Below are 17,015 nucleotides of genomic sequence, written 5' to 3'. Positions count from 1 at the left end.
CACCATCCTCTCACCTCCATCATCTCATCTCCATCATCTCATCTCCATCATCTCACCTCCATCATCTCATCACCATCCTCTCACCTCCATAATCTCCATCATCTCATCACCATCCTCTCACCTCCATCATCTTGCCTCCATCATCTCATCTCCATCATCTCACCTCCATCATCTCATCACCATCCTCTCACCTCCATCATCTCATCTCCATCATCTCATCTCCATCATCTCATCACCATCATCTCATCACCATCCTCTCACCTCCATCATCTCATCTCCATCATCTCATCTCCATCATCTCACCTCCATCATCTCATCACCATCCTCTCACCTCCATCATCTTGCCTCCATCATCTCATCTCCATCATCTCACCTCCATCATCTCATCACCATCCTCTCACCTCCATCATCTCATCACCATCCTCTCACCTCCATCATCTCATCACCATCCTCTCACCTCCATCATCTCATCTTCATCATCTCACCTCCATCATCTCATCTCCATCATCTCATCACCATCCTCTCACCTCCATCATCTCATCTCCATCATCTCATCACCATCCTCTCACCTCCATCATCTCATCTCCATCATCTCATCTCCATCATCTCATCCCCATCCGCATAATCTCATCCCCATCATCTCATCTCCATAATTTCACCTCCATCATCTCACCCCCATCATCTCACCTCCATCATCTCATCCCCATCATCTCATCTCCATCATCTCATCTCCATCATCTCATCTCCATCATCTCATTCCCATAATTTCACCTCCATCATCTCACCCCCATCGTCTCACCTCCATCATCTCATCCCCATCATCTCATCCCCATCATCTCACCCCCATCATCTCATCACCATCATCTTACCTCCATCATCTTACCTCCATCATCTCATCTTCATCATCTCATCTCCATCATCTCACCTCCATCATCTCACCTCCATCATCTCATCACAATCATCTTACCTCCATCATCTCATCTTCATCATCTCATCTCCATCATCTTACCTCCATCATCTCATCTCCATCATCTCACCTCCATCATCTCATCACCATCCTCTCACCTCCATCATCTCATCCCCATCACCTCATCCCCATCATCTCATCCCCATCATCTCATCACCATCATCTCATCCCCATCCAATGTGGTCTACATTTTACTATTCACATTTTTGTTGGCATCCTTCTCTGGTGAGAGTTTGTTTCCCGACTTCTCTATCAGGCTTATTTCAACACTCAGCTGCTAAAGATGTGCTGAATGAATCTATGCTACTTTTACCATGCCGCCTGCTTATGAGCCACTTCACACTTGTGTTGTGGGCGGCCTGTCAGGTGTGCTAGCATGCAATTATGTTTGTTTGCTGAACTGACAATCTGGTTCTACATTTGTGTGCTGACTACTAATAGTGTCAGGCTTTGTTGCTGACTGGTTATATTATCTCAGTTCATTACTGTGCCTAACATTTTATCAGGACCTGGGTCCTACTGAGACGTACTTTACTATATGATTTCCAAGAACAATTAATAAGCTCCCGAAGAAGCTTTCAATTGCGAAACATGTAGAGCGCCTTTTTTTTTTCTTGCATACTACATCATGTTTGCAGGATTACAATGATGTTTATTGTCATTCATTTTTTGTCCTAGAGAGATGTCAGTTTTGCTTTTATTGCAAAACAAGTTTTTAAATGTGTTCTTTTGTATTATTATGTGTTTAATAAACAATTATGTGACTTTTTATAATTGGTGCCTAAAAAGTCAATTTTTTTTGCATTTTGCTTCTATTTACTATTCATATCCTAAGACTTAGTAGGTGCGTTTCCTCCAATATAACAGATCTTACCCTGTATCCACAGAGAAGCCGGCATTCCGGAGGACCCGACAGCATCGTCTCACTTCTGACTTCGACATTTTCTCATCATCATCGTCATCATCATCATCATCATCATCGTCATCATCATCATCATCATCATCGTCATCATCATCGTCATCATCATCGTCATTATCATCGTCATTATCATCGTCATCATCGTCATCATCATCATCGTCATCATCATCGTCATCATCATCGTCATCATCATCATCATCATCATCGTCATCATCATCGTCATCATCGTCATCATCATCATCGTTATCGTCCTTATTGTAGTAATAATCATCATAATCATCACTCAATAATATATGCAGAGAGGTCAGAGTTCGGTTTGTGGAGATAACGGAGGAAAGATCATCACAGCACCGTAATGTTCCACTACTGTACTCAATACTGGAGGGAGAAGCAGGAAAGAGGTGAAATGTTCTTCCAGGGAGGGGCAGAAGTAGACACATCCAATGAAATAATCAGTGGGCGGGGTCTTAGAAAATGAAATGTTGGGACATTTGGATGGAATATTGGTAGGACCTCCCCTGTGAAAATTAGATAAGTTGTCACCCACCTGAATAGTCTAATGCTCCATACACACGGTCGGACTTTCTGATGGAAAATGTGCAATCGGATCATCATGTTGTCGGAAATTCCAACCGTGTGTGGGCTCCATCGGACTTTTCCTATCTAAATTTCCGACACACAAACTTTGAGAGCTGGATCTAAAATTTTCCGACAACAAAATCCGTTGTTGGAAATTTTGATCGTGTGTAGACAATTCCGATGTACAAAGTTCCACACATGCTCAGATTCAAGCAGAAGAGCCGCACTGGCTGTTGAACTTCATTTTCTCGGCTCGTCATGCGTCTTGTACCTCACCTCGTTCTTGACGTTCGGAATTTCCAACCAACATTGTGTGACCGTGTGTATGAGCCAACATCCGTGAAAAAAAAGTCCATGGATTTTGTTGTCGGAATGTGCAATCGTGTGTACGGGGCATTAGTGTGAAGTTACACTGTTGCAGGTACATTGCAGCATACGTGGTAACGCACACATTGGAGGTGTGAATGGCTCCATATAGATTCCCTTTCACACTAAACTGCGGCACATCGATGGGAACCGACCACATAGGAAATAATGGGATTTCTACTTCACATGCGTCTCTGTGCAGCAAAATCCATGAGGATCGCTAAACACACTGACAAGTGATGATAATATGTCAGCAGATCAACCAATCATTGGACAGGCAGCCCTCGGGCGGAGCCGGGTGATGTCATTTCCTGCCTGGAACTGAAAAAGGAAGTGGCGCTGGTGAGTGATATTATCTACTGCCCAATTGGTTGCTGGATATGCTGACATATTAATGGTTGTCAGTGCATTTATTGTCAATAAAGAGACAATTGTTTTGAAGGACGCACTTCAGTATTGGTGCCATTTTTGTTTTGCTTGGAGTTCTATATCCAGCCAGACCCCACACTTGTGACAGCTGATCTTGTGGGAAGTCCCCCGGGCCCATTGAGCCCCCCAGAGGGGGACAAGCACATGACACCTATATTGTATATGGGGCCAATACCTGAGGGGGCATTTCATCAGCACGGAGGTGGAGGACTCTGAACACACTTCATTTTGTAGTGACACACTGGAGGGGGCGCCATCATTGAGGAAGATTGATCACAGATATATCGACTTTCCTCTTATATATCCAACTAGATACATTCATTTTACAGCACTGGAGTTGTGGCATCAATTACTTGTAACTAGTTATTGTTTTATTACATTCATCATTTCCATTAGTAATGTATTAGTTTGTAATATGTATTCACAGCACTGGGGTTGTGGTATTACCGGCCAATCACAGCACTGGGGTTGTGGTATCACCAGCCAATCCCAGCACTGGGGTTGTGGTATCACCAACCAATCACAGCACTGGGATTGTGATATCACCAGCCAATCACAGCACTGGGTTTGTGGTATTACCAGCAAATCACAGCACTGGGGTTTTAGTATCACCAGCCAATCACAGCACTGGGGTTGTAGTATCACCAGCCAATCACAGCACTGGGGTTGTGGTATTACCAGCCAATCTCAGCACTGGGGTTGTGGTATCACCAGCCAATCACAGCACTGGGGTTGTGGTATTACCAGTCAATCACAGCACTGGGGTTGTAGTATCACCAGCCAATCACAGCACTGGGGTTGTGGTATTACCAGCCAATATAAGCACAGGGGGTTGTGGTATTACCAGCCAATCACAGCACTGGGGTTGTGGTATCACCAGCCAATCACAGCACTGGGGTTGTGGTATTACCAGCCAATATAAGCACAGGGGGTTATGGTATTACCAGCCAATCACAGCATTGGGGTTGTGGTTATAACAGTGCCCACCAATCAGTACCAATTAGCACATCACTGCCACCCATCAGTGCCCACCAGTGCCAATCTGTGTAGCCTCATCAGGCAATTTGATGGGGCAGTTTTGATGGTGGCAATAGGATGGACCAGTTTTGATGGGTCAGTTTTTATGAGGAAAATAGGATGGGATCATTTTGATGGGGGCAATATGATGGAGCAATTTTTATGGTGGCAGTATAATGCAGCAATAGGATAGGCAGTATTTATGAGGCAATTTTGATGAAGCATTTTTGATGGAGCAATTTTGATGGGGCAGTTTTTGTGGGGCATTTTTGATGGGGGCAATAGGATGGGGTAGTTTTGATGGGGGCAGTTTTGATCGGGACAATTTGATGAGGCAGTTTTGATGGTGGCAATATAATGGGGCAATTTTGATGGAGGGATTTGGATGGGGCAATTTTGATGGTGGCAGTATGATGGGGCAGTTTTTGTAGGGCAATTTAGATGGTGGCAGCATAATGGGGCAAATTAATGGGGAAATTTTATGGGGCAATTTTGATTGCGTCAGTATGATGGGGCAATTCTATAGAGGTAATTTTAAGCAATTTGGGCAATTTGATGGGGCAATATGATGAGGCAGTTTTGATTGGGCAATTTTGATTGTGGCAATTTTGATGGTGGCAGTATGATGGGTAAATTTTGATGGGGAAATAGGATGGGGTAACTTTGATGGGGCAATAGGATAGGGCAGTTCTGATGGGGCATAATCATGGGGCAATTTTGGTGGTGGCAGTATAATGGGGCATTTTTGATGGGGGTAATATGATGGGTCAATTTTGATAGTGGCAGTATGATGGGAAAATTTTGATGGGAAAATTTTGATGGTTCAGTATAATGGGGCAATTTTGATGGGGGCAGTATAATGGGGCAATTTGTATGGGGGCAATATGATGGGGCAGTATAATTGGGCCATTTTGATGGGGCAATATGATGGGGCAGTTTTATGGGGCGATTTTGATGGGGGCAATATAATGGGACAATATGGATAGGGAAATATAATGGGGCAATTTTGATGGGGGCAATATAATGGGGCAATTTTGATTGGGCAATTTGATAGGGACGTTTTGATGGTGCAATTTTGATTGTGGCGGTATGATGGGGCAATTTTGATGGGGGCAATACGATGGGGCAGTATTATGGGGCAATTTTGATTGTGGCAGTATTATAGGCCAATTTTGATGGTGGCAGTATTAGGGGACAATAGGATGGTGCAGTTTTGATGCTGGCAGTATAATAGGGAAATTTTGATGGTAGCAGTATGATGGGGCAATTTTGATGATGGCAATTTTGATGGGGGCAATTTTGATGGGGGCAGTATAATGGGATAATTTTGATGGGGGAAATAGGATGGGGAAATTTTTATGGGGGCCATTTGATGGGGCAATAGGATGAGGCAGTTTTGATGGGGCAATAGGATGAGGCAGTTTTGATGGGGCAATTTTGGTGGTGGCAATATGATGGGGCAATTTGATTGGGCAGTTTTCATGGTGGCAATATAATGGTGACAATTTGATGGGGAAAATTTGATGGGGGTAGTTTTGATGGGGCAATCTGATGGGGCAATAGAATGGGGCAGTTTTGATGGGGCAATATGATAGGGCAATTTTGATGGTGGCAGTATGATGGCGGAAATTTTGATGGGGCAGTAGGATGGGGCATTTTTGATGGGGACAATGTGATGGGGAATTTTTTACGGAGGCAATATGATTGAGCAGTTTTTATGGGGCAATAGAATGGGGCAATTTTGGTGGTGGCAGTATAGTGGGAAAATTTTGATGGGGCAATGTTGATTGGGGCAATTTTTTATGGTGGCAGTATGATGGGGCAGCTTCTGCAAAATGTAATGTTTTTTTTAAACAATGCTAGTTTTAAATGATATTCCTCTTTCTGTGCAGATGGTATATATATATATATACATACACATACATATATACATACATACATTTTATATATATATATATATATATATATATATATATATATATATATATATATATATATATATATATATATATATATATATATATATATATACATACATACATACATACATACATATACGCACACACACATCTGCACATAAACAAGGGATATCATTTACAATTATCATCTTTTATAAAGTAATTTCCTTTTGCAGGAGATTTTTGTATTTCTAGATTTATAATCTTTGTAAATGTAGATAAACTTCCTGCTTCCTGGAGGGGGAGGGGAGGTTTCCATAGCTAAGGGGCGGGAACTTCCTCTGACATGGCTGTTGCTATGGAAACCCGACCTACAACCTATTACACGGCTCGTGCTGCTCTGAGCACGTGTGAGATCTGGAGGTGCATGCTGGGTAACCATGGAATACAGGAAGAGATACAGTCTGGCTTCAGATGCCCACACATGAGATGGCGGCGGCCTGCTGGGACTTACAGAAGTAAGAAATCAATGCTGCAGAAATAGAAAGCGGCCCTTGGATTACAGCGTAACCTTTACTAGAATACATGAATCATGAGGATTATAGGGGGAGATTTATCTACAAAGTCACATTTCTCCGGAGCACCACTTTATATATACAAGTGCCATAAAAGCCCCCCTTAGGGGTATTTATTTTGCTTCTAACAAGTTTTTGGATGTGGCACTACTGAGAGGAAATCCTCACCGACTCCATTTCTACAATTACCGGGATAAAGTTGTTCGTTTTCTGTATAAAGTGTATTAATAGCAATTCATTATTGTGCAGCACATTGTTCCAGCACTGAGGTTGTGGTAGTAGCAGACATATATTCTATGTAGTATTTGCTTTGTATTATCATTTTTGTTGTGTAATTATTATTTGGAAGTATCAGGATCAGGTGGTTAGGTGGTTTGTTACATAGTTACACAGCCGTATAGTAACACTGGGGTTGTGGTAACACTGGGGTTGTGGTAACACTTACCTCTGTCTGCAGGTAGGTTGTCTGTCTGTGTAATATAGAGCAGAGCTACACTAGTTTGTTATTTAGTGTATAAAATATGTAGAAAGATAAAGAATGAGAGAAAATACAACAAAGACAAAAGGACAGACACAGTCTGGCTGTGAGAATAAAACAGAAATAAACTTTTTCTGAGGATTATCCTGTGACAGGAACATGTCAGGAACATCCGCTATTCACCGGTTAGACCGGCACCATGGGAATCCCCCGTCCATATCTCAGGATCCTCAATTTATAGATGTGGGTGGAGCAGGGGTGGACTGACAACTCATGGGGCCCCCGGACAATAGGAGATTATGGGGCCCCCAGGCAATCCGAGATTATGGGGCCAAACAGTATACACACACACGGTATACAATCACACAGTATACACATACATGTACACACAGTATACACAGACATGTTTCTATTGTCTGAGAAGGTACTGGAGAGGTGGGGCCGCTAGAATTTCGGGATTTTTAGACTAAAAGGATGTCGGTAAGGGACATTTCAGAGACAGATGTAAAAAAAACACAGATTTTTACATACTGTCCCTGGTTTTACTGAGGCTGGCAACTCTAATGGGGCCCCCTAGTGGCCTGGGGCCCTCGGGCAGTGCCCGAGTGGCCCAATGGTCAGTCCGCCCCTGGGGTGGAGTTTAGCCATCAGCCAATCAACCCTGGGGGGTGTTCCCTGCCCAGCCCACAAGCCGGTCCTGTGTTCTGAAGGAACCAGAGCTAAATGGACCATGAATGTTTCTGATGGATGAGGATTGGATTTCCAACACCGGCATGTCAGTCTGATCCCAACAAGACCAATCAGAGCTTGTCTGGTGTGATCAGACCCCATAGAACCATTCTGGGGGTTCTCCTGGATTCTATCCTCACTACACATACAATGTTATATGTACATGTACCCCAACATGTCTACAATCAGGGGCAATTATTTCCATCTCTCTGCAACTAATATTTTATTTTGTATGAGAGATAAAATAGATTCCTCTGATCTCTGATATAAATCAATGTCTGGCAGACAGTTCGGGGTCTTCTCCCTGTATCGGCCTCCTCCCCTACTGGGCTTGTAGATGAAATGACTAGGACTTCTCTTTGAGGCTCAGTGAGGTGACAATTTTATATCTACAAGGATGGGGGGATTTTATTGGCATCTAGGGGTCACTTCTGGTCTAGAGACTCGCTCTGTCCTTCCAGATTCTAATTGAGGACCATCTGTCTATGATTGGTCACTGAATGAAGAGAATACGGAGTCCTGTGCATCTTCTGGTCTGTGTTCAAATTCAGTCCAAAATTCAGACAGAAATCAGACCTGAAATGGTGAATGGAGATGCACCGGACCCCCTGCTGTGACCCGCTGTGACCTCCAGTGTGACCCCAGCCACAGTCTGATCTCTGATAGTCAGTGGAGGGGGGAGGAGATGAAAACCAATAACAGCGAGTGACCTGAAGGACTATGATGGGAACTCCCAGTGTAACCAGCCAATCAGAAGTCTGTCTTTGTATAACTTTCATCTAGGTGACATGTCTGGATCCCTCACATAGAAGATTTATACCAGAATCCTGCAGAATATTATATCATTTATAGGATAATTCTCACATCAGCCTCTGCAGAGTACAGCCAGGATCTCTGAGCCCCTCACATAGAAGTTTTATTCCAGAGTCTTCCAGATCATTCCATGATAAATCCAGTCTGGTGAGGGATCGATTATTGATAAGAATGGATCGGAGATCATCCCAGCCGGAGGAAGTCACAGTACATCCATCCAACCTGCAGAGACAAATCCAGACACATGATATTATATTATAAGATGAATATGAGGAATTATTCCCATTTAGTGAAAAGTAACATAACATCACTAGAGCGGAATATCAGGATATACAGAATGTTATACAGAGGAAAGATCTTGTTATTAGGGAAGCTGATAAAGGTGAAGCTGTTGTAGTACTTATGTCTACACAGTATAAAGAGGGGGCGCTGTGACAGCTCAGTCACCCCCTTATGTACCTGGTTATTAAGCAGGACCTCACACAGTGTCTTAAAGGGGATTCTGAAATTGATAGATAAAGGAAAGGATCTGGGGGGTTTATGAAATAAAACAGCAGAATTTCTGATGGTGGATACCCCAGTGACCCCAATATTCCATCACCTTCCTAAAGTCCACCAATCAGGAGTTCCCATTGAAGGTCACCGGATTGTGGCAGGAATAGGATGCCTTATAGAGAATGTAGGGGGGAGGGGTGGATATACATTTCCAGCCTTTAGTGCTGAGACTTCTGGGATATATTAGAGATACAAGTACTATATTGGTGGATATTCCACATTTACAATGGGATTCTACATTCACATGGGGGACACTTCACATTAAAGCACTTTATTCTTCCATCCCCCATTCTTTATTGTCTCCACCAATCAGATATCATCTTCATAGATATAGATCATATACTAGGATGTTACAGGATTTATTACAGAGGATGGAAAGGATGAAGGTTTTTTACCTTAACCACTTCAGCCCCGGAAGGTTTTACCCCCTTAATGACCAGAGCACTTTTTACAATTTGGCACTGCGCTGCTTTATCTGGTAATTGCGCGGTCATGCAATGCTGTACACAAACAACATTTGTGTCCTTTTTTCCTACAAATAGAGCTTTATATTGGTGGTGTTTTATCAGCTCTGGGAATTTAATTTTTTTGCAATATAAATGAAAAAAGATGAAAAATATTGAAAAAAATGATATCCCTACTTTTTGTTATGAGAAAAATCCAATAAACTCAATTTTAGTCAATGTTGGAAAGTAAAGTAGATCTCCTCCAGTCATATATCTGCCAAAATGTGCCGATAGTATCACACTGACACTGAATGAGATAACAACTGATGCAGTGTCAGTGTGATACTATCGGCATATATTGGCAGATATATGACTGGAGGAGATCTACTTTACTTTCCAACATACGGGATACCAGCTGAAAGGCAGCCAGGTGATTTACAGATGGATACTGCAGGGGATGCCGACACAGTGATTCTCCGGTGACTGTGGTGCTGATATACATATTAAAGTGGTTGTAAACCCTTACAGACCACTTTGACCTACAGGTAAGCCTAGATTAAGGCTCACCTGTAGGTCCAATAAATATCTCCTAAACCTATACAGTTTAGGAGATATTTACAAAAAGACAGCCACCACTGTCTACGGCGTATGCGCCATAGACAGCGGCACGCAGGCACACTGGGAATGCCGCAGATCATGGCGATATGCCGCTCGTGATGGCTCCCGCGTGCATACGCGGGAGTGACGTCATTGGGGCTCCGGTGAATCACAGCGATGGAGCAGCGAGACCCAGAAGTCGCTCCAGAATACATGGCAGCTGAACATGAAGACGGAGGACCGCTTCGGGGGCTTTGTTCTCAGGTAAGTTATTCATAATGAGCTAGTATGCTATGCATACTAGCTCATTATGCCTTTGCCTTGCATGTTGCATTTATTTTTTAAATAGCCTTTACTTCCTCTGTAACACTCGCTGACCAGCATCTGACTTGAGTTTCCTTTTGAAATAGCAGCTGATAATCTTATCTGTTTATTCACATCAGAGACTAGTAATGTCATTCTGCCTTGCTACTTCGTCTGCCTAAATAAACAAAGGAGATAACTTGTTGCCAGTTGTTGAAACATTATAAGTCTGCCAGCCGCTTTGGAATGTGCATTGGAATTGTGGTGAAGTGATTAAATAGAAGGCTGTTACAATTAAATGCCACGGATTGGACGGGATTTCCTACTGTGCATTGGCCTTTTCTATCGTTACACTATTGTACATTGTTTAACCTTTCCAGCACCAAGGGATGGAGACATGTGACTATCATAGCAATATTATTAGCACTAACTACAGATAGGATTTGTCTGAATTGAACACGTCATTTTTCAGCTATCTACCTCACCCCCTCTCCCTTCCCCCACTCAATATTGATTTAGTCCATTGATTAACCATTTAGTTATTGGAAGAAATAGGGAATTTTGACCCTGTAATATTCAGTAGGTAATCTAATACGTGGGTTGCAATGGACTAAAGCAATTTGTCCGGACCTGAGAAGTGGTTTGTGTTGTTTTATATATGTCCGGTTTGTCTTATTGTCTGTGGGTACACAATTAATTATATTAGATTGAGAACCATTATTTTTATGAACTGCACACGTTTTTTTCTATTTTTGATACTTTAATAAAAACTGGTTAAGTTATTTAACCACTTGCCGACCAGCGCACGACGATGTACGTCGACAGAATGGCACGGGCAGGCAAATGGGCGTACATGTACGTCCCTTTAAATTTGCCGCCCTGCCATCGGGAGCGCGCCGCCGCCGGCGCGCTACCGCGCTGGTCAGGACCTCCATGAGTCCGGTCACGGGACCCGCGGACTCGATCGCCACGGGCACCCCCAAGATCGTCTCACGGAGCGGCCGAATGAAGAAATGCCGTTGTAAACAACATTTCTCCATTCTGCCTAGCAACTAGTAACGCTGATCTCTGCTCCATGTGATTGGAGCAGAGATCAGTGTTCACTAAATGAAAGCCCAACCCCCCCACAGTTAGTAACACACCCCTAGGAACACTTAACCCCTACACTGCCACCCACTGGTTAACCCCTTCACTGCCAGTGTCATTTACACAGGAATCACTGCATTTATATAGCAGTGATTATTGTATAAATGACAATGGTCCCAAAAATGTGTCAAAAATGTCCGATGGGTCCCCCACAATGTCGCAGTCACAATAAAAATCGTTGATCGCCGCCATTACTAGTAAAAAAAAAATAATAAAAAATTAATAAAAATGCTATAAAACTATCCCTATTTTGTAAACGCTATAACTTTTGCGCAAACCAATCAATAATCGCTTATTGCAATTTTTTTTACCAAAAATATGTAGAAGAATACGCATCGGCCTAAACTGGGGGAAAAAATGTTTTTTTATATATTTTTGGGGATATTTATTATAACAAAAAGTAAAAAATAATGCGTTTTTTTCAAAATTGTCGCTCTATTTTTGTTTATAGCGCAAAAAATAAAAACGGCAGGGGTGATCAAATACCACCAAGAGAAAGCTCTCTTTGTGGGAAAAAAAGAACGTCAATTTTGTTTGGGAGCCACGTCGCACGACTGCACAATTGTCAGTTAAAGCGACGCAGTGCCGAATCGCAAAAAGTGGTCTGGTCTTTGACCAGCAAATTGGTCCGGTCTGAAAGTGGTTAAACTGGAATCAATTCATTTAGATTTATTTATTGTTGCCATTAGTAACTGCATGTTAGCCTACTCTTAGCAGACTAATGTTCTCTTTAACATGTTAACGTTAACATTGTTAACATTGTTAACGTTTTAATGTTACTATTATGTATACCTTGGTCTACATATTAAAAGTCTATTACTATATATATATATATATATATATATATATATATATATATATATATATATATATATATATATATATATATATATATACATACACTGTATTTAATTGATTGTGCATTACCATGAAATGGTTAGATTTTATTTATTGATATTTATGAATTTTTTAAAACAATGTTTCTATATTGAACTAATCATGTAATACTATGTTATGTCTATATTTATCAATTGAGATCCATTATTTTATTGTTACATCAATTTATTATCTATGGTGGTATATATGTGTATGACTTTTGATAATAAACAATGTGTATATTGATTGGCTCATTCGGTCTAGTGAAGTGCTTCATATAAAGTCCCACTTTTCTTAATTTTTTTATTTTACAAGATATCGGGGATGGAGGTGTATAAACATAGTTCATATGGCCTCATACAAAGTCCCACTTTTAGTTTTGGCTCAGTATTTTTGTATCTCCTGTACCATGACCACAGCCTCTGCCATCTTGACATATTCTATACCATGCCCACAGCCTCTTACATCTTGACATCTTCTGTACCATTCCCACAGCCTCTGACATTTCCTGTACCATGCCCGCACACTCTGCCATCTTTTTTTTTTCAAATATATTTTTATTCAAATTTAACAGATTACAGAAAACATAACAATGGACAGATTCTCATAAAATCTGGATATCAAGCATCCAGGAAATCCAAACTAAGAATCAAATCTAAAACACTAGAAAAATTTGAGAGAGAAGGAGAGAAAAGAGGAGGAAAGAAAAGAAAAAAGAGAAGAGGAGGGGGAGGGAGGGGTAGGAGATGTGAGGGGACTGTGTGCCTTCAGCAGTACTGAATATTATGGTAAACCTCCGTTACAGGGAGAATTGACAAGTACAGAGAACAAAAATAACAACTACCACTAAGTACAAAGAGCCGTTGACAAATTTAGAACCCAGTGTTAGTAGACCTGTGAAAGTCCATTGCATAGATGTGAGTAAGTGAAAGGTAAATAGAACTAACAACCGCTTGTGAAAAGTCCAAAGGATATCCACCGGAGTCATGGCGGATAATGCACGACGTTGAGGGGGTGAGTAGAAAGATGAGAGGTCGGTAGCTTAAGCTTCCCCAACGAGTTTGTGAGGTTACGTTTGAGGTACCAGTCAGTATATCGGAAAGGGTACATTATCGATGGAATATCAGCAGGAGAAAACGAGTTTTCAATGTAATTTTTCCACCGTGAGAAGAACCGGGCAGTGGACTGGAAATGAGAAGAAATGGTGTCCAGCTTTTCCATGTAGAACAGGGATAAAAGAGCTTGCTTTACGCCTTGTACACTCGGAGGAGATGGGGTGATCCAGTGAGACATAATGGTTCTGCGGGCAGCAAGTAGACAGACGTGAATCCAATGCGAGAGCACCACGGAGCCTGGCTGAGGTCTTTCAGAGCTAGCGGGGTCGCAGCTGAACAAGCAAATGAGTTGCTCCTTAGGTACATGTACAGTAGTAATGGTCCATATGTAATGTAGCACCGAGTCCCAGAAGGTGGAAATTGAAGTACATTCCCAGAGGCGATGAAGCAAGGTGGGGCGATCCAAAGAGCACCATGGGCATTTGGACTGAGAAGGATCTCCCTTGGCTGTGCAAAATGGATAGTAGGCCCTGTGAATAATTTTAAATTGAGTTTCCCGCCAGACTTCAGAGATGATGAGTTTATGTATGAGTCTGTATCCTTTGAGAATGTTGTCAGAGAAGCCAGGATCACCCAAAATGGAGGCCCAATTCTTAAAAGGAGCGAGGTGGTATTTGTCTGCCTGGTAGCTGATTAGCTGAGTATAAAGATCGGAGATAGAATAAGTGTCTCGGTGAAGCAAGGAGTCCAGAAGAGAGGTCGAACAAGAGTCAGGCCGAGTCCCTCCTATATCTTGTAGATAATGTGTCAATTGGAGGTAGTAGAACGCATGGGAAGGAGGGAGGGAGTATTCGGAAGCCAGAGCATTGTAGGATTTGAGTCGTCCCCTAGGAAGGTCATACAGGGAGTTAATTGATTTCAATCCTTTTGTGCCCCAAAGCGCAAAGGCCTGATGAGCCGTGGAGGGAGGAAACATTGGGTTCCCTTGAATGGTGAGATGCTTAGAGATGTTGGTAGGCAGACCCATGAGTTTTCTGGTTTCCCTCCAGGCGATCACAGTGTCACGGATGAGAACATTAGCCTTGAGATGACTCGGGAGGATATGCAAATTAGAATGAAGAACAGCAGAAAGAGTATAGGGATGTACCAGTGCACTTTCAAGAACATAGTTCGAATATCTAGATTTACCCACTAACCAATCCAACCCCTGGCGTACTAGGCAGGAGAGATTGTAGAAGCGAATATTGGGCAGGCCAGCCCCTCCCTCAGACTTCGGGAGACTGAGTTTCTGAAGAGCAATGCGAGGTTTTTTGTTCGCCCATAAGAAAGCACTTAGGGCTTTGTGTAGTGTTTGAACATCGGAGTGTTTTAATAAAAGTGGGATAGTTTGCAGCGGGTATAAAAGTCTCGCAAAGGATACCATCTTGAATAGATGGCATCTCCCAAAGAGTGAGAGCGGCAGGCCTGCCCAAGACTCCAATTCCTGCCTGATCTTAGTCAACAGCGGGGGATAGTTAAGGGAGTACAGAGAGGAGGGTTCTCTACCAATACAAATACCTAAATATGTGATAAAGTGTCGTGCCAGAGTAAAGGGTGAAGAAGATTGCCAGATTTGGGCTTTACGCGGATGCAGGGCTAGAACTTCAGTTTTATCATAATTGATTCGAAACCCCGAGCAAAGCCGGAAGGTTGCAAACAGGTTACGAATGGTTTCAAAATCAGTGAAGGGGTTTGAGGAGAACAGGAGAATGTCATCCGCAAAGAGGGCAGATTGCAAGCTATGACCATGTATGGGGATACCACTGATGCCGTCAGGGGAATTTAGAATTCTGGAGAGGGGTTCTATGGCCAAATTAAAGAGTAGGGGAGAAAGTGGGCAACCTTGCCGTGTGCCCTTAGTGAGAGGAATGGTTGGGGAGACAAAATCTGGAGTCACCAGTTTAGCAATTGGAGCAGCATACATTTGGCTCAAGAAATGTAGGATCGGGCCAGTGAATCCAAAAGTCCGAAGAACTTTGAACAACCAGACAAAATTAATGTTGTCAAAGGCCTTTTCGGCATCAACTGAAATAATGGCCATGTCACAGTCCGGGTTTCGCTTAGCACATTCCAATGCCAAGAGAACTTTGCGGATGTTAAGTGTGGCGGATCTGCCTGTGGTGAATCCAGATTGTGCTGGGTGTAGGAGAGAGGGGAGAAGCTGAGCTAGGCGGGAGGCAATAATTTTGGACAAAATCTTCACATCTACATTTATTAAGGATATTGGCCTATAGGATCCAGGGTGGGAGGGGTCTTTTCCCTTTTTACCTATCAGTTTTATATGTGCCTGAGAGCCAGTAGGGAGATAGGAGCCCCCCTGCCAAAGAGTAGAGAATACTTTACATAAAGTGTCGGGGATGAAATCTTGAGTAAGCTTATAAAATTCGGCTGTATAGCCATCTGGGCCCGGGGCTTTAGAGGAGGACAAGTGTTTAATAGTGGACTTAACATCTTCCAGCGTAATAGGAGCGTTAATGGAGTCTAGTTGCTGGGCAGTTAGTTTAGGCAGGTGGATTTTGGACAGTAGGTTATCAGCTAAAGATTGATCAATAGGGTCGGTTGCATACAAGGATGTGTAATAGTCAGTAAGAATCTTACTGATTTCCGCAGGAGCAGAAGCAAGGGAACCATCCGAGCGTTTTAAGGTGTGTATGTAGGTGGGGCGATGAAAGCCTGAACAAAGTCTAGAGAGAAGTTTTCCCGCCTTGTTGCCATATTTATGGAGGCGTAATGCGTGATAAGAGGAGGTTAAACGTTCCTGCGCGTCAGCCCACAGGTCAAATTCTCGCTTGGCTAGTTGCCAGGCCAGAACATTGGCTGGAGTCCTATCGCGAAGAAGGTTTAAATGCATTACCCGCAGTTTTTGGCTGGCTAGCAGGTATTGTTGTTTGGAATGTTTCTTGTGTTTAGATACATAGGCAATGATTTTTCCCCTGAGGTAGGCCTTACCCGCTTCCCAGAACAGATTGGGGTCATCTAAATGTATCGAATTGGTATCAGTATATTCCGACCAACTTGTCAACAGCATCTGCTTGAAATCCTCGTTGTCGGCCAAATACGAAGGGAAGCGCCATGTGATTAATGGAGAAGAGGGTTTGGTATGTAATAAATGGACCAAGACTGGGCAATGGTCAGTGATTACCATATCTTTGATCTCCGGGTCCCGAACGAAGGACACGAGGGGTGGGGATGCAAAAAAGTAATCGAGTCGTGAGAACGATTTGTGAG

The 17,015-nt window shown here is 42.7% G+C and overlaps 2 protein-coding genes across 12 annotated transcripts in view; one reads left to right on the top strand and one right to left on the bottom strand.

Moving 5' to 3' along the window:
• The window catches only part of LOC143958272 (NACHT, LRR and PYD domains-containing protein 3-like), a 535,368-nt gene that overhangs the window by 349,071 nt on the left and 169,282 nt on the right, over positions 1–17,015 (top strand). The window lies entirely within an intron of this gene.
• The window catches only part of LOC143958206 (NACHT, LRR and PYD domains-containing protein 3-like), a 177,532-nt gene that overhangs the window by 14,347 nt on the left and 146,170 nt on the right, over positions 1–17,015 (bottom strand). For all 11 annotated transcript variants that reach the window (XM_077467714.1, XM_077467741.1, XM_077467750.1 and 8 more), the window contains 2 exons: positions 8,822–8,992; positions 1,842–2,264 (listed from right to left, as the gene is read on the bottom strand). In XM_077467714.1, coding sequence (XP_077323840.1) covers positions 1,842–2,264; positions 8,822–8,992 — 594 coding nt within the window. The remainder of the gene's footprint in view (positions 1–1,841; positions 2,265–8,821; positions 8,993–17,015) is intronic.

The sequence above is a fragment of the Lithobates pipiens genome, unplaced genomic scaffold (assembly GCF_037356315.1).
Source record: "Lithobates pipiens isolate NorthernLeopardFrog02 unplaced genomic scaffold, aLitPip1_a1.2 Scaffold_102, whole genome shotgun sequence".
Classification (NCBI taxonomy): Eukaryota; Metazoa; Chordata; class Amphibia; order Anura; family Ranidae; genus Lithobates; species Lithobates pipiens.
This window is presented reverse-complemented; position numbering and strand designations above follow the sequence as displayed.